The 20,122-nt window shown below is 44.8% G+C and overlaps 1 protein-coding gene and 1 long non-coding RNA gene across 4 annotated transcripts in view; one reads left to right on the top strand and one right to left on the bottom strand.

The window, feature by feature from the left end:
- Positions 1–2,828: 2,828 nt before the first annotated feature.
- Positions 2,829–6,048, bottom strand: Cbln1 (cerebellin 1 precursor). The gene is made up of 3 exons (XM_047528926.1): positions 5,408–6,048; positions 5,126–5,245; positions 2,829–3,893 (listed from the first exon to the last, which is right to left on the bottom strand). Exons 1-3 carry the CDS (start codon positions 5,669–5,671, stop codon positions 3,696–3,698), a joined length of 582 nt encoding a protein of 193 aa, XP_047384882.1. The 5' UTR covers positions 5,672–6,048; the 3' UTR covers positions 2,829–3,695.
- A 138-nt stretch (positions 6,049–6,186) lies between these two features.
- The window catches only part of LOC124967290 (uncharacterized), a 53,549-nt gene continuing 39,613 nt past the window's right edge, over positions 6,187–20,122 (top strand). Inside the window, exons 1-3 of one of the 3 annotated variants that reach the window (XR_007105504.1) lie at positions 6,187–6,430; positions 19,415–19,635; positions 19,959–20,068. This is a non-coding gene — a long non-coding RNA (uncharacterized LOC124967290). The remainder of the gene's footprint in view (positions 6,431–19,414; positions 19,636–19,958; positions 20,069–20,122) is intronic. The other 2 variants (XR_007105505.1, XR_007105503.1) reach the window with 2 other exon arrangements.

Here is a 20,122-nt window from a genome sequence, read left to right as displayed (position 1 = left end):
TTGCAGGAGAGGCCACACTCCAAAGAAGGAGGTCAGAGAAGAGATGACAATTCTTGCCTACACGGGAGGCAGAGAGCTCCCTGGAAGACGTGTCCTTTAGTATAAAAGGAGACAAGGAAGTAACCAAGGTGATCTGGGCTGGGGGGAAACCTTTCAGACAAAGGGTGAGGCTGAATGGTGGCCGTGGGGGAGGGTCTGGAACCCCTACAGGCTCTGGTCTAAAGCATTTTATTTTAGATGAAAGTAGGAGGCAGGGCCCAGATCCGCAAGGGCTTAGAAGATTCAAAGCATTAAAGGAAGCCACAGTGAGGTGTAGTTTTTAGAATTGCCCCACACACCCCTCCCCACTTCCCCTGGATGGTAGGGAGGAAGTCCCTACTGAGCCATGGGCACTTTCTTCTCCAACCCTCTCTATCCCCAACACACCAGTTGGGAGTCTCTGATGCCCTCTCATTGGGAGCTCAATTTTCAGGCAAAAGTTGATGTACCTTCCGCTGACCAAAGGAACACTCACCCCCATCTTCACCCCAGAATTGAGGGAAGTGATTCAACTGCCATATGCTAGACCATTGTGTGGGGCTCTCCTGTTTGGAGGACCAGGAACCCCAGAGCCTTCTGGGGCAGGGCCTCCAGTTTAGTACTCCTAAGTGCTGGCTTGGCGTGGCCACCACTGCCCCATGAAAGACAAACAGAGAGGGAGATGAGGAGCCCAGCCCCGGGGGCCCCCTTCCTCACCACAGGCTAACAAGGCCTAGTTGGGGGGAGGTAGTGAACCTCAGGAAATGCCTTGTCCTGTGTGGGCATGACAGCTTCCCAGAGGAAGCCACCATTTAGCTGAACTTCTTACATCCTGGGGTGGGGAGGGGGCAATAGGATTTTGAAAAGTGAAAGAGAAAAGGTACTTCGACTTCAAGGACAAGACAGCAGATGTGGAGGCATAAAGAGTAATGGGAGATGGGTTCATTAAATGGCAGAGGGAAGGTCAGCACGTGCAAGAAGAGGCTGGAGTCAGATTGAGCAGGATCTCCAATGCCGAGTTAAGGCTTTGGGGGAAGCAGGGACTCTCCCCAGGAAGGGGCCCAGGTAAAGCCAGAACATAATCACAGGAGAACTTCTCCCTTTTCCTCCTCCTGGGAGCCCATGTACTCTGGCTATTTTTACTTTCGAGGCCCCAGAGCTGCTTGTAAGGTGTGAGCCCCAGTTCCCGGATGGGTAGGCCTAACCCAGTCAGCACAGGCTCCAGCCAGGACTCACTAACCAAAGCAAAAGAACCTGCCTTGCCCCGGTCCAAGAATAAAGGATGGCGGGATCCATGTAGCAGGAAAAACTCTTGGGGATGTTTTGATTCCTCAGTCTGTATACAGATGGGCAAACTGAGGCCCAGAGAGACTTATCAGTCACCTAGCTGGAACACACCCTGGTGGCCCCGTAGTGCAGCAACCACAGGTGACAAAGCCCTGGTGTTCCTGCCCTCAGGAAAGGGAGTGTGTCCGCCTGCCAAACTTCAAGGTGTTCTGGACATAGCTTCCTTGGGTGTGGCTACCCAACCAACAGGGCCTGCGATCTTCAAATCTAGGGGGAAGCATCAGTCACAGCGTCCCCACACACCTGGAGAGCAGACGCAGCTGTTGTTGAGGCAGTTCCGCAAAGACTCCTTTTGTACCCGACTTCTTCCCAAAAGGAAAACCGCAGTGAATGTCTCTTTACAAAAGGAATAGTTTTTCTTTTAAATTCCTTTAAGAATCTCCTTATTAGTCCTCCTCCCCACTTCGCTAGGCACTAGCTGGGGAGAAGGGGAACTGTTGGGCCCGAGAAAAGCACTCCTCACTCCCCAAGTCCCTACCTATCCCCGCGGGACTTGGGGCCTCTAGGGTTGCGCGGAAGGCGCCCGCTAGAGATGACACGTCCCTGGATTGCGCGTGAAGGAGAAACAGGGCCCAGGTTTCAAATGAACGCGGGTGCTTGGTTAATCTCTAACTCAGAAAAGCCGTAGGAATAAATTTCTCCAAAGGAAAATGTTGTCTGTTTTGTTATTATTAACCAACCCCTCTATTCCATCCTTCTCCCCCGTGTCAATTAAATTCAACCCTGAATCTCTGACCGCGAAAAAGCTTCTAAATAGGAACCACAACTAGAGGGGCCCACCGCAGTCGCGGTCCTGGCCCTTTGACCTTGCCGCCCACCCTCTTCGCGTTGCCCACGCTCCCTGCCGCCGAAGCTATTGGGCCAGCCTTCCAGACTTAAAATGAAGTCGTTTATTTCAATTTTGCTTTCACATTGTGTTCCGATACAATCAAAACTCCTGGACGAACCTCTTGAACAAAAGTCTTGCGAATGAGCGCAATCACCGGTCCTGGACACCCGGGTAATCCGGCGGGTGGACTCGGAATTCAGAGGCGGTGTTATAAAACGTACACTGCTTCGGGAACTGCGGAGCGGATGAGGGTTGGGGACATCCAGGGACAGAAGGCGTGGGGAAGCTGACAGGCTGGTACGGGTCTTCGAATTGAGTTGATTCCTGATGTGTTTGGAATTCAAAAAGACCCAAACTTCACTCCCAGGCCGATGACGGAAGCCTGGTCCTACCACAATTTCGGCCACATTTCTTACGTTTGTGCCAAAGCCAGCACAGGCGAAGGCAGGGCTGGTCTTAGGCCTGCTGCAAGAAGCGCGGGACTAGCTTTTCCAGGAAGCCACTGCGCCTGGTCTTTTTCTGGTGGCGTTCTCCCAAGTCTCCTGTCTCTGAACCTTGCTAGCCCTTCGGCACCCCAGGCCCCCAACTTCACAACTGGGGAAGTTGCGGAGTTTAGAAAGCTGATTCAGAAAAATAAAAGTCCCACTTCGACTTTATTGGATCAAAGCAAAATTAAATCTTGGCTATTCACACGTATGTTACAGAGGACGAGGAAGTGTCCGGAAGAACCTCCTTGTGGAGCCACAGAGCACGAGGGCATTGACAAGCATCAGAACATCGAGCAGCCTTAGATTTCACGATCACTCCGAATAGGACATAGAAATACAGAAATACGGCCAGTTTCCACTGGGAAGAGTTCTTCGTTACAAATGATATATATTTATGTATATTTTAAACCAATCACCACTAAGGTGAGTCCTTTCTCAGCTAGCAAGCAGCTGAGAATACAGAGTATCTTCAGCTAATTAACTCTTGAGCAGTGTTTTAAGAAGAGCAATACTTGTCAATTTAAAACTACCTCCCCATTCCAAAGCAAAAACAGAAAACAAAAATCTTACCCCCTCTCCAAACTAAAAGGAAAGGGAGAGAAGCATTTTAGGGTTCAGTAAGTGGAAGGATTTAGAGGAGGGGTAGGGAGAAAGATTTCACATTATAAGTTAAGTACAAAGTTTCTTTTAAATAAATGATTGGGAACAGAACATGGGGGTAAGAATGACGAGGCAGTCACTTTCTTGATTACTGAAACTGGAATGGGGGAGGCGAGTTTATTTTTGGAAATGTGAGTGCGCAGAGCTAAGCGGAATTTACTTCTCCTAATAAGGAAATGGACAAAGTTGTCCAACCGCAGATGCGCACATTTTTGCCCAGATATAGCCAGTGAACATGTAGGAAGTTTCAAGTGGTGCTACTTTCTCGCCCTCCTAATTTCAGACTTTTTCTCCCCCTCCTGCGTTTCTCCTGCCTTGCCCCCTCTCCGGCCTCCATCCAGGCTCTGGGCCAGTCAGAGGGGAAACACGAGGAATCCCGAGAAGGTCGAGTACTTCCAGCCCCCCATCAAGTTCCCCCGCTCCAGCTTGAGGTATGCTCGGTCGCCTTTCTCCATTTGAATTAGGACTCCGTTGCTGGCAGCCTCCCGGGTCACGTCCTGGTCGCCAGCGAATGCTGAAATCACCGGCCACCCATTTAACATGAGGCTCACCTAGAAAGAGAAAAGCCTGTTTCAGAGGCGCAACCTAGGCTGGTCCCTAAGCCGCGATAGAGAAGCGGTCCTCCGCGCTTGGGTAAGAGCCGCCAAGGTCTGGCTGACAGGGGGTGGCGAGAGTAAGGGGGCTTTGCAGCTTACTGCTGAGGGTCCAATGGGGACGGAAAGACCACAGATCTGTGGGAAAGGAAGGGTCTGCCTGCTAAATGGATTCACCCTTATTCCAGTTTCTCAAATGAGCGCCCCAAGTAAATCCCGCTGTGCATTAACCCGTTTAATGAACCCGCGGTGGCTTTAGAATGTCCTGAGACCTTTCGCCAGCCTCAAAAAGAAACTCAGACAACTCTGCTCCTGGCACCCAGAAAACAAAAATCTTGGTCCCTCCCAGTACCAGTTGCCGGGACACTGTGGAGAGGTAACAGAGAAGCAGGACAAGGCTTCTGGCTGGGTGGACATCGCAGGCCGAGCTGCTCTCTGCTTTATCTCTAAACCACCAGTTCAGTGCCCGCCCCAGCTCTGGCCGTGCTCGCCACTGACTGGTTTTGCCCTTGCTGCGGCAGCGGCAGCCAAGGGCCAAGCGTCCTCTCCCCAGCAGCGCTTTCAACCTCGGTCTGCGCTCAAAAGAAAATCTGAATCTCTTTGGAGACCTGGCGAGCCTGCAAGTGCTGAATGGAACGTGGCTGGAGCCAGGAGGGAGTGGCACTACGACCCCTCCCATCTCTCTCCAGCCTTCATCCGACAGGGTTCGGAGTTGCTAGTTCAAAAACCCACTATCCGTCAGGAAAGGGATGCCCGCACCGGGCGTCAGCTTAGGGGAAAGATCCTGTCCGTAGTGTTAAAAGCAAGCATACGAGCCGCCCCGCAGGCTTCGGGGCTGCGGCGAGAGTACAGTCGGTGGTGGAGAAGGCGGGAGTCTCGGGAAGCTGATGAAAACGGGAGCTGTCTGCGGTGCCATCCACAATCATTACAGAAAGTCCCCATTAGGAGGGACCGAGAAGGCGGAAGCAGAAAACTGTCTCTGGGATGGGACTGGGTTCCAAGAGCCAGCGAAAGGGAAAGCAGGGGACAGTCCAAGTCACAGAACCGTGAGGCCCCGCTATCTTTCCCTCGGAGCAGCCCGGGGCACATGCAGCTGTCACTTCCGTCTCCCACCTCTATACTGCCTGAGCACCCCTGAGGCTAGCAGTCCCCTACGGGGGCCGGGGCCTGGCCCCAAGGCGGCAGCTGACCTGGATGGTCTGTCTGTTGTAGACTTTTACCACGTGGAAGTTAAAACTGTAGATCCCTTTGCGCGGGGCGATGAAAGTGCTGCGTTCTGAATCAAAGTTGTTCCCGATGTTCACTAGTACCTATAACGAGACGGGAACCAAGGGGAGTGGACAGGATTCAGTTCTAGACTGTCATCCCCGCGCCTCCGCAGAGCCCTTGAACAGGATCGGACATCCGTCTTCCACCGCTCCCCCCAACCCCCACCAATCAATCTGCATGCCGCGGGAGGAAGAAGCACTCACCTGGTCGAAGTAGATGATCATGGTGCGATTACTCATCTCGGACGGTTCGTGGTTGGTGCTCCTGATGGCAGAGAAAGCCACCTTGGCGCTTCCGGAGCGCACAGAGATGCCCAGAGCTGTGCCCGTGGGATCCGACGTGGGGTTGGAGTCGCACACCACCAGACACTTGCCCTCGAGCACGATGGGCTCCGTCTCATTCTGCCCTCGGGCCGGGCCTGCCAGCCACGCAGCCCCCAGGAGCAGCAGCTCCACGACGCCCAGCATCGCGCCGCCCGCGCCCACCCCGCCCCCACCCCGGGGGCTGCCTGCGCCAGCCGCCCCCCCTCCCCAGCCCTACTCCGAAGCCCCCTCCTCAGCTCCGTGCGCAGCTTCGCCGACGCCGCCCCGAACACAACTGCTGTTCCTCGCACTCCGGGACAAGCGTCCCTCCGCGCGATGTTCCGGGAGCCCCACCCGGGTCTCAGGGGTGCCGCGGCTGCCCAGCCGCACTTGGATGCATAGCCGCTGCTGCTTGGTCCCCGCTGTTGCCGCCGCCTCCTGCCCGCATCCGCCGCTGCTGCCGCCGCCGCCGCTCTGAATTATTGATGCAGCGGGCGCTGCAGCCGGAGCCGGCGGTGAGCGCGCGCCGGGCACAAAGGCGCGGACCGCGGCCTGGCCCCGCCCCCGCCCCTCCTGGCCCGCCTCCCTCCGTAGCCCCGCCTCCTCCCGGATAAGGCTCCACCCTCTATCCAATCATGACGCGCCGCGCTCCGCGCCGGGCCAATGGCAGTCCTGTCCGCGCGCGGCCACCTGACCCTGGGCGCCGTTGTTATTAGGCGCGGCGAGGCGGGCGGCGCGCGGCAGCAGGGTTGGGCTCTGGCCGGGAGTCGACTGAGGGAGCGAGGGCGGGGAGCGCGCGCGCGCGCTGCGCGCCCTCGTCCGGACCGTCTGCCGCGGCCGCTCGCGCTCTCGCCTCCCGCCTCACACCACGATTCCGTTCAGCCCCCTCGGCCCTTCCCTCGCGCCTCCCTCGCCGGCCCTCAGGTAGGAGGCGGCGCGCGCCAGGGTCGCTAGTAGAATCGCGGAGGACCAAGAGGCGCCCGCGTGTGGGTGCGCGGGGTGGAAGGGGAGCGCCCCCCAGTGGGCATAGGTGCGCGGGGCAGCCGGCGTGCGGGGCTGTCCTGTCTAGGGGCTGACCGGGCGGCCGGGCTGCAGAGCGCGTGCGTGCGCGGTAGGGGCGGGGCCTGCGCCGTGGTCTCAGGGGGAGGCGCACGTGGCGCAGTGGGGTGCTGGCTCTCTCCGGGCTCCAGGCGGTAGGCTTCGTGTTCAGACTGGGCGCTGGGGTTTCAGGGTCTTGGTGGTACCTTCCCCAGCTCGCGGCCGCCAGAGTGATGTTCGGCCTCCCGCTCTTTCCCACCCATCAAAGCACTTGCTCTACGGGCTCCGGAGGGCAGGTGGAGCGTTGATTCGTTCACTTATTCATTCGTCACTTATTCAGGATAAATTATTGAACCTGTATGAAGTACCCGGCACTGGGCCAGGAGCTGAGGATGCGTTGGTGGGCAGAAGCGAATGAGGCCTGCTTCTGAGGCTAACCTTCGTGCCCCTTACAATCCCGTGTGCGAGGTAGTAGCAAGTACCGGGCATCGCGCACAGGCTGTTTACTTAATAGTTTTTTCTCTTTTGCATTTAAAATTTAGATTTTGCATCCGTACTTCTGTGCACCTTTTCTTCATGCTTTATCCACATGTACTAAGTGCTCTTCGTTGCCTTGAGCGTTGACACCAAATCATTTATGGGCGATTTTTCGAGGGTCATTTTGACCCAAAGGAATTATTTCCCCACTCGTAGACTTAAAACCAAACACACACGTATTCACAAAGGTGAAAGTAAAAATACAGGTTTGTTAACTGGGAGAAAGGAACTGTGGAGGAGATTGGAAAAGGAAGGGAGCGCCCCAGCTTGGGTGTGGGATGGCAGATACCTGAAGGATGGAGGAGCGCATTTAAACGGAGGCTGGAGAGCCAGCGGATCTGTCAATTCCAAAGCAAAGGTGCCGGCCTCAGATCCCAAGCAAAGGCGGGTGGGGGATGCTTATGAGGCTCTTGGCGCTCTGGTCTCTGCTGGGTGGCCTTGAAGCTACTATGTTCAGCTGAGCCATAGACGTTGGGCCAGTGGTCGGCTGGCGCCAACCTTGGAATCTGGAGAAACGCGGAGTCCCTGCTGACGGCAACTCCTCCACATCGCGGCTTATGGTTGACAGGGTCTGCTGCCCCCAGGATAGTCTCTACTCGCGGGGACACTGCCTTTGTAATCCCCAGCAGCCACATCTGTCCTCTTCTTTGCAACTTACCCGATAGTTTAAAGATTTACTGGGAGAAACCCCATCTCCACCCGGCATCTGAGGCTTGCCGGGTCACCAGGTGGGCCAGGAGAAAGGGAAGCGGTGGATAAAGAGGCAGCAGCTTGCCTTTAAATTAAAACAAGAATGTATTTTTTCAGCTTCTGTCTTTTTGAGACATCCCAAGAAAGCATTGCCAGCTGTGATTACACCTAATGTGAGAGCTCGAACTAATTTAAGAGGTGAGAGCTGAATAATGAAACTGCATCCAGTGCAGTGGCCAGGACTGGCAGCTCCAACCGTGGCAGGTACCAGGAAAAACACCTATGTAGAACCAGTCTCATACTCTCAGTGCCCTGGCGCTGTCAACATTGTCAGTCATTCCACAGATGTTTACTGAGTGCCTCCAGAGTGCCGGCCTTCTCAGCTTGCATCCAAGAGCAAGAGACTTGGGGTGCGGGGGTGGGGGCGGGGAGTGGAGCCTGTTTTCATGGAGCGTCCAAATAGGACTAGTATTACCTACAAGCAGGTGTTTGCCAGCCTCTTGGTTTTCTCTTTATTGGGGCTCTAGCAGGCAATGCCGGACCCTGAAATGCCATTATCTGCCAGTAATCCTCCATCTTGTATTTCCACCTCAGCCTCTCTGTGGTCAGACCTGTCATGTTAAGGGCCTGCTGGACCTCTGCGTTTGTGTATCCTGCAGGCATGATTAACTGAATCCCACTTTTGTCTCTCTCCCTGTCGCCCAAACTCAGCTTCTCTTCTTTTCCTACCTCAGTGACAGTGGCTGCACCCACTTAGATATGAAAAGTCTAAGGGCCCTCACAGCTGGCCTGACTCTGTGTTCTATTGTTTGAGCCACTCTTATAAGACTGCCCATTTGGGGTACACCACCTCTAGACTGGGCTACTTAAAAGAGACTCCTAATGTATCATTCTGGAATTAGTGTTTGTTCTTTGCTTCCGTTAAGCCCTGATATATGTAACCTTCACTTTTCTCCCATGTGAGATTTCAAATCCATCACTCTTCTAGCTTTCCCCATCCCTTTCCATGTAGTATGTGTTCAAAATCCAATGAATATTATTTACCGTTAATAGATAGATGTCTTACTGAATTGTGAGGATTAAAGGAAGTCATATATGAGGCAAAAGCCCATTAGAAACCTCAAAATTAGTCCTGTTTATTTTTAGACTTGTCCTGTTTTATGGAGTCAGAATTCTTTTAGCTACAAGTGACAATACCAATTTAAACTAGTTTAAGAATTTCATGTATATTATGCAGAAATTTAGGGTCGGTCTTGCCATTTAAGTAAGGCATGGTTGGGCCTGTCAGTCAAGGTTACCACAATCTCTTTTCCAGTTTCAGATTCACTGTTAGACAGATTGTTTCCATATGATACCCCCTGAGAAGGTACTACCAACTTAGACCTAGCAAGAAAAAGAGAGCACTTTTTTGGTCAATTTTTGCAGCTAAATTCCCATAACGGTTCTTGCAAGGGTTGTTTGAGTCTTGTCACTCCCTCTCCATTTGGTTGACTAAGATTGGATCCAGTTGCTGTCTCCTAGGAAGGATTTTTTGGTGTTTGCTCCCCATAGTCTAGAAGAGAGGGACATTAGAAAAGGGCTGCTGGGCAGGCAGCAACCTCAGACATCTACCCTAGTTCCTCGCAAAGGATCAGCAGCTGTACCTTCCATACAAGAACAATAGTGATAAAGAATAATGGGACAGCTGAAACAGTAAATCAGGGTTTGTCACGGTCCTTTTCAGTCTTCAAGACCTCAGGTAAACATGAAGTTAGATACTATCAACCATGATATTATTTGATTTGACTTTGAAGTCAGTGACCCTTAAACAGTAGAGCCATGTAAGTATAAATAAATAATTGTAACATTCTATTCTAAAAGATTTTTAAAGCAATGATCTGTAGGAATTGGTTTTGTCTTTTCATTATTAGTTTCCTAGAAAGGTGAAAAATTCATTTCTTTATGAAGAGCTACCTAAAATTCCTCATTATTCCTCAATTAAGGAAAACAAATGAAAATCTCAGTCTAAAAAGGAAAAGTTTTAAATCTCATAGTGTCTGAAACATGTGACCATAGGGTGAACTTTCTAAAAATTTTCAAGTGTTGGAATAACATTTTAAAAGCCATTTCTCTGAAGCTTTTAAAGTAATGTGTTATAAAGATGTAGGGAACTGCAAAATAACAATTTATACCATTGCTATTATATTATTTACCTTTGGCTTTAAATGGGGCTTTACATTTTGAAGAAGTCAAAGGTTTATTTCCTCAGTGTGCTCTGAATTTTTCACCACAGTGCATTTTGAGAAGTGAATCTTGATCAATATTTTATATTCATGGCAACCTTACTTGCTCCCTACCCCACCCTGGAAGAGGGGAACCCTCTGTTGGAATGAGAGAATTTTCAGGAAAAGGGGAACACTTTCTCACAGGATATGAAACAAAGTCCTCCTTTTATTAAATCAAAATGGATTCTCTAATGTTTATACACATCAAAAAGGATTTCATCTCTTTTAGTCTTGGTTCAAAGGCCCAGACAGTATCATTTCTAGAACTTGGTTCATTTGCTCTTAAAGCAGACGAGAAAGGCTACTTTGTTCTAAAGAGTGTTAAATTTAGGTAGCAAGGGTCAAGGTCATTTAAAGTTAATCCCTAGAGCCACACTATAAAATATAGGAACATTCTGAGCTGTATGAATTATGAAATAATATTTTAACTTTCACTAACACCTCCATCTTCATGGGCTTGCATTTCTTGCCTATTTTTGTTTATATTAAATGCAACATTTTTGCTGTTTAAAATTTAAAAGTTATATTTCAAAATTAACTTTGTAATTGGACACCTTTATTACATGCAGGAAAGGCAGTGATATTTTTTAACGAAGGCCAGGTTTTGAATCTTTAAAAAATTTTTTTGATCTTAAAAAATCAAAGAATACAATTAAAATATCTTTAACTCTTATGTTAATACCAAACTATGCATTTTCTTAGCCTGTGTTCAGAAGGAGAGACTGTATGTCTTCTCAATTAAAAGATGCTGACACCATTTTCAAAATGATGCCTAGAATCTGCTGTGGTGTATGCTGGCAGGAATTTTGTATGAAGCGGTTATTCAAGCAGATGACACTAAGGTCAAGGGAAAAAACATAATCCTATAGAACTGCTTTTGAGAGGAAAAAACACATAGGTAACATCAAACACAAGTTGGAATTTTTCCAAGAAGTAATTATCTGTGTGCTGTTTGGGAGGGTTGATTATGGGAACAAACCAAGGTTTAGCCAATTCAGCAAACATTCATGGAGGGCTGACGGTGTGCAAGACCAGGATGTCCTGTTAGCCAGCGATGCAAAGCTGAAGAACTCACATTTATGACTTTCTTCCGGTTTTACTAAGAAGTCTTCTGTTTGTGTACCTTTATCCTATAACCAAAAGATAGACAAAATTTATTTTACTTAATATAAAATTAACAGATTTGAGAGCATTATTTCAGGGATGTACTTCAAATGCATTCGACATTTATCAAAGCAATGGTAAGTGGTATCTGTAGGTGACTGGATTAACATTTGGGAAAAGTTATTACCAATTTTAATAGGAATCTCAGGGAAATTTCCTGCATCTTATATTCATTGATGAGTATATAAAAACTTCCCCCAGTTCAGAAAGCTCTTAGGATGGGGTCTTAGAGAAAAGTCCCCTAATAACTAGAGGATTTATTGAATAATGAATTTCCATGTTACAAGGAGGAAAATAAACCAAATAAAGTAAATATTTTGAAGGGGAAAAAATGCAGAACATCGGGGTGAAGGGTTGTATTTTTTAAAAATATTCTGTTCAGGGGGGAAAATACTCAAATGATATTTTCTATTAGAAATTAGATCAGAGAAGCATGCTGGGTCTCCCCTGACACACGCATCAGGCTTCAGTGACAGATATGCATAAGCAATTAAGCTGGCTGAGGAATGTGCTCCCCAGCACCGAGCCATTCTGTCTTCTTCCCTGCTCTGGCCCCCTGAAGCCAGCCCCTCTCAATGGGCTTTCAGTTGAGTCTGCCAGTGGAGGATACCAGCAAGAGATCACAGATGAGGACAGAGAAATTAGGGTATTTCTTCCTGCCCCCTGCCTATTTCAGCCAGGTAGTGTGAAGAAATGACGAGGATAAGTCCCTGGCTGTGGCTTCCCCCTCAGTATCATAACTCCTGCTCAGTGGCCCTGCCTCCGGGAGCTTCAGCTCTCACCGCGGTAACACGCCTCCCTGTCCGTCTTCCGCCTGAGGGTGGAGCTTTGCCAGTCCATGGGTTCTCCGCATCTCATGTTGGTCTCCTCACCCTGCCAACACCTTTTCATTAAAGTCTGTCCATTTGAAGGGAATTTAATTTTATTTCCTCCTGAGAGCTCATGGATATACTGTATCAGTGTAAAACCTTGCTTCACCTTCAGAACCAATAAATTTGATACATTTTATCCTTTTTGGTAACCATTAGTTGTTTGGTCATTAGTGGTATCATAGAAAAAATTGTGGTACATTAAACCTGATTGATCCAAAATTTAAATTAGCTGCCTGACATTACCAAAGTTATATACTCCAAAAAATGTATTCTTCATAAATTTTAAGAATTTAGTACTGATAAATGTAAGTTTATATATGTAGTCTTGAGACTATTAAGGTGAAGATATTAAAAGAAATATTTCTTAAAGTAGCAAATACTAAATTTCCAAGTAGCTTTCATCCTATAGTATTGCAGCACAAGAATATGTTAGTATCTTGAGAAGTATCATATTATTTTGTGAACTCATAAAGCTATTTTATTTAAAATATGAAAGGTGTACCAAAATGTATTTTATTGTTGGGAAAGTATGACAATTCCTACTATTCAGTTTTTAAGCTTGTAAACTTTTATCTGTGCATGCTCTAAACAAATAAGAATTTTATTGTTATATAAAATAGGCAATGTTTTAGATTTTCAAATAACAGATTGGAAGGAAGTCACAAAATATATTTCAATATTTAGATACTTAGGAGGGACTTTTAATCAGATGTTTTATTTAACTATCCATTTTACACCTGTATCCTAGTATTGGTTTTACCAAAATGATACTAAAGGCTAGTTAGGAAATACAAAGCAATTAGAAAGTAATCTTTGACCAGTAAGCTATCCATGCTTTGTATTGAAAGCTAAAATAAATTCAATCAAAATATCTATTCAATCCTATGGCTTACTGGTCTAGAAGCACAAGCTGGGTGAATTCCTATTTCCTCTGATTGTTTTGGCAACACTGCACACTTTTAACAGTTTTAAGTAATTACAGATGCGTCAGAATTTATTTATGGCTTTGACGCCATATTATAAAATATCATGAAGACTTCTTAAGCTTCTATTACTATGAAATTGGTGCCAATATTTAATATTTAATGCAGCAACAATATTAAGATACTAGGGTATTATTGAGGTGAGATTTCTATAGAATTTTTAGGTAAAGACCAGAATTTTGGAGTACCTTGAACCTCAATTGCCAAACCATAATTCTTATTGAGTCAGTTGCCTATGTTTTACAGACTGAGGCCCAGAGAGGTTAAATTCCCCTGAGACAGTGTGCACAACACAGTGGTTCTTGCATAGTGACTCTGAAACCAGAATGCAAGGAAGGGCTAAAGTTCCATTCCAGTGCTCTTTAGGTGTGAGCCCTGTGATGAGCTAAATGACCTCTGCACTTAGTATCCTCACCATCACATAACAGGTGTCTACCTTAAAGACTGACTGTAAGGATGGAGTGAAACCTTCTATGGGATTAGCCTTTGCCTGGCACATGGGCACATGCTGATCAGGTACCAAGGTAGCAAGAGTTTCAGAATTAGAACTCAAGTATATTCTCTACTGCCAGGTGAGTTTGCTCTTGGCCAGTGGCATTTCTTGCTGTATAAAAGTCCAGACAACAATATATTTCTTTAATATTGATGGATAGATATATTCCACTAAAAGTTCTCATCCCCAAATTTAAGACTCTTTTTGTACTGCAATAACAATATATGCACAATTGACCCAGTTTCACAAATACATCGTGTGTGTGTGTGTGTGTGTGTGTACATGTACATGTACTGGGAATTGAACAACCACTGAACTACATCCTCATCCTTTTTATATGGAGACAAGTTCTCCCTAAGTTTCCTATGCTGCTGTACCTGGCTCCCCCCACCCCCAGTATTCATTCAACAAACATGTATTGAACACCTATCACGTGATATGGTTTGTAGGGAATGGACATTTGTCAGTGAACAAAACCAGCAAAACATCCTGCTCTCTGTGGAAGGTATCTGAGCAAGAGGTTAGATTTTTTAGCAGTCATGTTATTCTCCTTATAAATCTATCACTCTAATTCAGAAATATTCCCCACCTTATTGATCAGGGTGACCACCTAATCCAGGCAGTTACACAATTATGAGAGCCAGTTTTTTTTCTGTTGAAATATTCTTTAAAAGATACTCAGGATTTGACTGTTTTCTATATGACATTTACATTTTTTTCCATTTCTATCTAGGGATTTAATTGGAAAATCAACATTATAAATTTTATGTTGTCATTTCTGTTTTTAAATTTAAGCAACTTCAAAGATTGAGTCTGGCTGCCTGAAAATTAAAGGTGAAGGTGGTTATGATGTTGCATTAGCACATTTTGTCATTTGAGAGTGGTTTCCTGGGTTTTAGTCTTTGAAATTTTTTTAAAATAAATTTTGATGTGCCCTTTAAATATTCCTTGTTTTTAAAATATTCTATTTTAAAATGTACTCTCTGAGAGAAAAATTTGATATCTGTGTTTGAAGTCAAAACTAAGATGTACAGAGACTTTGCTTCTGGATCAGACTTCCTTCCTTCCCTTCCTCTTTTGCATCAGAGAACCAGCATCTTGCCTGTCTTGACCTTACACTTTTGGGCTCAAGAAGCCATATGTATGTGCACAGCCCCTCTGGGGGATTTTCCATTTTGCCTGTATCCCTCTTTTGACAAATGAGAACTCTCCCCCACCCCACTGGGGAGTGGGGAAGGGAGGCTCTAACATTGTGCTTGTGTAAACATAACAGAGGTTTCCGTGTCTCTTGCATCTTCATAAATGATTTTTTTGTATTATGCTGGGACAGTAGTTCTTTAAATAGAATATTCTCCCGTGGAAATTGCCCACAGTGCTGAGTACACCTTGCCAAAGGTGAGTCTAGAATATAGGATGCATCCTCAGCATTGCACAGAGGCTGAAGTTAGGGCTCACTGGAATATAATAAATAAATAAATAAATAAAACAAATTTATAGCAGTTCATTAGTGTAAGTAATCACAAAAACGGTGTGCCGCCATTACCATGGATGAAACAAAGAGCTACCACGCAAGCGCAGAGGAAGCTCTGAAGATGAAGCCTTTTCGGAGGACTCTCATTTGCTCCATAGAAACCCTCTTGCCTGTTTTGAACCACTCTCTTTAGAGCATATGTCTCATTCTGCAACCAAAAGGGTGTTTACATCCTAGTCACTTGGCAAAAATTCTGTCATTGCTTCAGGAAGATTCATTCTTAGGCCTGAGGGATGGAACTGATAAATAGATGGCGTTTGGTGGTATGAAGGAATGACCATATTGCGAATTAAGAGTTACCTTTTCTTTTGTTCCCTAAACATTGTTGCTAGATAGAACTACAGGGTTGGTTTTTGTTTTTGTTTTGTTTTGGTTTGGTTTTAACAAGAGGATAAATATGGAGACCTAAATCAGTTTGGTTATGCCCATTTATTTTAAATGAGAATTTATTTGCTTCATTCCAGTGACATGAGAAATATTTGGGGCCCTTCATGATCTCTCCATTCCCACTGAATTATTTCAATTAAAATATATTTTCCCTGTGTTTTTGAGACAATCTCCAAATTAATTCCCACAAAAAATATATTTGATACTAAATAGGAAAAAAACAAGAGGCAAAATTATTATAGGAAGTATTTTTTTAATTATAATATTTCTGTAAATTGCATTTTTATAGAAGACTGGTAGGATGTGTATCAACACATTGATTTATTATTTTGGGTTAGGATTATGACTTCTTTTGATCTTTTTTTGTGTTCTGGTGTTCTCCTGCTTCCAAACCTCAGGAAATGCATTTTAATACAGTTTTCTTAGATGTCTAAAAGAGAGTTTCCTTTTAATAACATTGAAATTCATATATCCATTGGTACTATCAAGGCACTTTTTTCTTCAACCTCAGAAACCACACATGAGGATGCTCATAGAAGTGTCTCTCAGACAGGTCCTTGTTTGCTTTCACCCATAAATCATTCATAATTAGAAGTAGGAATCCTTTCTTCCCAGCACAAACACATCTTTTTCAAAAAGTAGTTCTCTTTTGTGAATGATATTTAACGTCTAAAAAACAAGGATAACCTTTATTATGTGCATTGCTTCAATCAAAGCATTTTTTTGTGGAGCAGACTCAAGGTTACATGTTTAAGAAAAGCATCATGTTAATCCCATTAGGGAAATTATCTTTAACCATTCAGAAAACACCATTAGGAACCTACACAGGTATATATATCTGGATGGAATTAAGTAGTATATTTGACAATTGGCAAAACAAAGCAACAGATTACATTTGCAGAGTGCTTTATATTGAAAAACTAACATAACTTCCACAGACATAGGCATATTCACCTCAACATGTGGCTTTCAGGTGCTTATTAATATCAGTTTTGGGGACGTTTAAATGTAGTACAGCAGAGGTAAATTGATTTGCCAAGATCATTCAACTGGCAGAGGTGAGATTATTTTCTGCCTGCCTCTAAAAACCTGTTCCCTTCCTCCTGTAACACTGTCCCTCAAAAAGGCACTTCTGCTGACTCAGATGATGGTTATGTGGTGTTTTAACTAGTAGTTAACCCTAATTTGACCTTACATACGAATATTTTTTTGCTTTTCAGCAATGAGGTTTAGTTTGAAAATTCTTAAAGATGATAAACCTTTTTCTCTCTTTTCTTCTTTCTCCTCTGTTCCTAAATGGTGTTCCATATATATTACTGCCATAAAGAGATTATTGGCTTTTCCATACCTTGTAATTATTTCTACAGCTGTTAACATAACAATTATGTTCTACTTTAAAAAAATTGTTACAAGGATGCACAGAGAAAAGACGAAAACAAAGGTATAAACTACAAGCAATTATGTAAGTGATGCTTTTGCCATTTGACATTTTGGGAATGCATCGAGGATAATGCGTTGCTGATACTGCACTACTTTTTAACATCTAGGCTTTCATCACTTCCGGTATGAAGATAAAATTCATATGCCTTAAACCTGGCCACAACATAATAATAGGACATTCATTTTTCTAATTTTTATTCCATTCAAATTTTTTTAACTGTAAGAAGAATGCCTGCTTTGTGCCAGGTTATATGATAATGGCTAGTAGTAGATGTGGACAATTCACCAATAATGTCTTTCTGGAAAAATATATTGGTAAGATGTGAAGAAGTAAATGACACTGTGCAAAGTGAACTGATGGGTTTGAATGTGTAGTTGATACACACTGCACTTCCCCATTGGGGATTTTACAGGACCTAATGAGTTTGTGAATCATGTATCCTTTCTGGTCATTTTGAAGATTTAATATTTCAGATATGTTAAAGTCTCATTTTATTGAAATGTGCTACTGCTGTTTCTTTCCCATCACTTACAGAAGCCCTTTGTTCTGATGCCCCTCTCCTGCCCCACTTTTGTACCTATCACTATCCTTTTTGCGTTGACAAGGTGATTGACCTGACCTTATGATACCACCAAAAAGAGCTTCATTTTATAAAGACCGACCTCATTTTCCTAATTGTGTTGTAAAAAATATGAATTTTCCTTCTGTGGTATGATCAGATTAGTAATTTGCAAAGTGTTTTCTAACCATTGTATATTAGACAGGGAAGTCCCATAGGAAACACCAAGCAATCCAAAGTTTAACCTGATGAACTTATTACATTCCCAAACTTAATTAAGCATGACTTTGAGGTGTGTAAGATTTTGTTTCAGATGTGGTTGTTTTTTGTTGTTTTCCAGAATGCATCTGCCTGGTAGTCATGTTCTGTTGGCCCCTTAGCATAAAAGAATGTGCCTGAGAGGAAACTGTAGTAAGGGTCCATGAACCAGGTGATGCCATCAGATTTGTGCATATGTGTGCTTCTAGTTTATAATGCCTAGTGTTGATTTGGCTATCAAATTATTTTTTGTTAAAAAATTATGAAATAGAAAGGTATTGAGTCATTTGTTCAGCAAACAGTAGGTAGTAGGAAAGGAAAACAGCCAGTGTCCTAACATACATAAGCCACAATGACTTGAAAATGAAAGAATAGCTAAAATAATGTCCCAGATCTTCCATTCAGTGTTTCTTCACCAACTAAAGTTCAGGTTACTCTGGATTCTATGCCAGCAGGCACAAAGTTATAGTGAATCACGGTTTTAATATACCTTGGAAAATGACACATCCATTCTTGTAGTCAGTACAACAATTTTAGCCTTTTTACAAAATTACAAAGGAGACTTTGTCAACCAGAAAAATCTAGAATCTGGCAATTCAAATACCATTCAAAGCAAATATTTAAACTAATCTTTAGAGCTAAATGTTGGGCCTCAGGGCAGCTCAATATCCACTAGGCAATGTTAGTAATAAGATTAGTCCTCTTTTGCAGAGTAAAGAGAAGCTTCCACATTTACATATCAAAATCTGACTTTAGCTATCTGAAAGATTATTATAACAAGCAGAGTTTATATTCAATGTGCTAAAAATCCATATTATACTCTATAAAATTTTTATATTGCTTTTAATAGTATAAAAAGTACTAAGTACTATGCTTAATTCTATAATGCATTATTTCAATTAGTCATTGAAATAATCTTAATGGACTAGGTACTTTTATCTCATTTTGCTGAAGAGAAACCAAAGGTTAAATAGATTGCACTGTGCCCTGTGAGAATGTGCTGTGCAGCTTTCAGCCTGTTCATTCAGACTCCAGGGACTGTGTTTTTAGCTAATAGCAGCAGGTAATTCCAGTTGTGCCCCACACAGCCTCATTGCCACCTTTATGAGAGGGGACGTGTTGGTAGTATTTCCCCTGTTTGCATATGGCAAAACTGAGGTCCAGAGACTTTAAGTGATCTGCCTGAAATTGCAGGAAGAATGACATGGGGACTACCAATAGGTCTCCATACTTGAGATGGAGTGGTCTTTCCTGTGCTCTTACCACTACTCAATTTTCCTCTGGTTTATAGAGGCTATTACATTTTGGTTTCTGTCTTGGACTAAATCACTCTGTGAGTCTCTTTCTTGATCGGTGTCCCCTCTAAGCTGTACCCACTTCAGCAGGATGGCATAAGATACCTCTGTGCATGGCATCTTTGTTCCCACCATGCCCCTAGAGCTGTACTAGGGAGAGCTGACCATATAAAAAGAGATGGTTTGTTTTGGTTGTCACCAGCTTTCCCCTTCTCTGCCTTTTGTCTAACAGGAACATTCCTTCCTTCCCCTTTAGATAATTAGTGCCCTTATGTTCTAAAGCATCTCCCCACCATAAAAATAGAAAAGGCCTGTGAGTCATTTACACTTTAGCACGAATGTGCTTTCATGACTTCCCAAGGCTGTTGGTGCTTAACTCCTTTTCTCTAACTGTAGAATGAAGGTTGGTCTCTGGACTCTCCTTGCTCCTCAGCCGAGAAGATGAGCTGGGAACCCTTGATCTAAACATCAGAACTACTAGAGATCTGTTGCCTGGAGATGCTTGAACTGTATAATTGCTGTGGATCTGGCATCTAGAGCAGCCTTTTCCAAGTAATGGAACTGTCAACCGAGACTCTCATGTGTGCCTCCCTCACCCCTACCTCTCTGCTTGCCAGGTGAACGCCTGCCCTCCACCCCCTTCCAGCTTGTCAAAGAGCCAGAGAACATTTTCCATCTTCCCAGTGATCACATGTTCTTTTATCTTCCTGTGGGCCACAACATGGTAACTGAGCTGCCCTCAGGAGCAGCCACAAGCTTAGAATGCAGCTCTTCTGCTACCTGCTACTGGCCAGTATCTGGAGAGCCCAGCTGCATACACACATGCACACACACAGACACACAGATGCATGCATGTAGACTAGATGCCCGGGGAATACTTGAGGAAGCCTAGAGCTCTGCAGTCCTGTAACTGGAGTGCTGTCTTACTTTGGTCCCCCAGAAGTCAACCTGGAGACAAGAATTCAAGTGCAGGTGGTTTATTTTGGATATGATTCCAGAAACACTGGTAGGAGAAAGCAGAAGTGAGACAAGGAAAGGAAGAGCATATTGGTAAGTTACTAACACCACTGTGGGCAGTCCATGAGGAACTCAGGGAGTTCATGT

This window comes from Sciurus carolinensis, chromosome 16, assembly GCF_902686445.1.
Source record: "Sciurus carolinensis chromosome 16, mSciCar1.2, whole genome shotgun sequence".
In the NCBI taxonomy this organism is placed as follows: Eukaryota; Metazoa; Chordata; class Mammalia; order Rodentia; family Sciuridae; genus Sciurus; species Sciurus carolinensis.
This window is presented reverse-complemented; position numbering and strand designations above follow the sequence as displayed.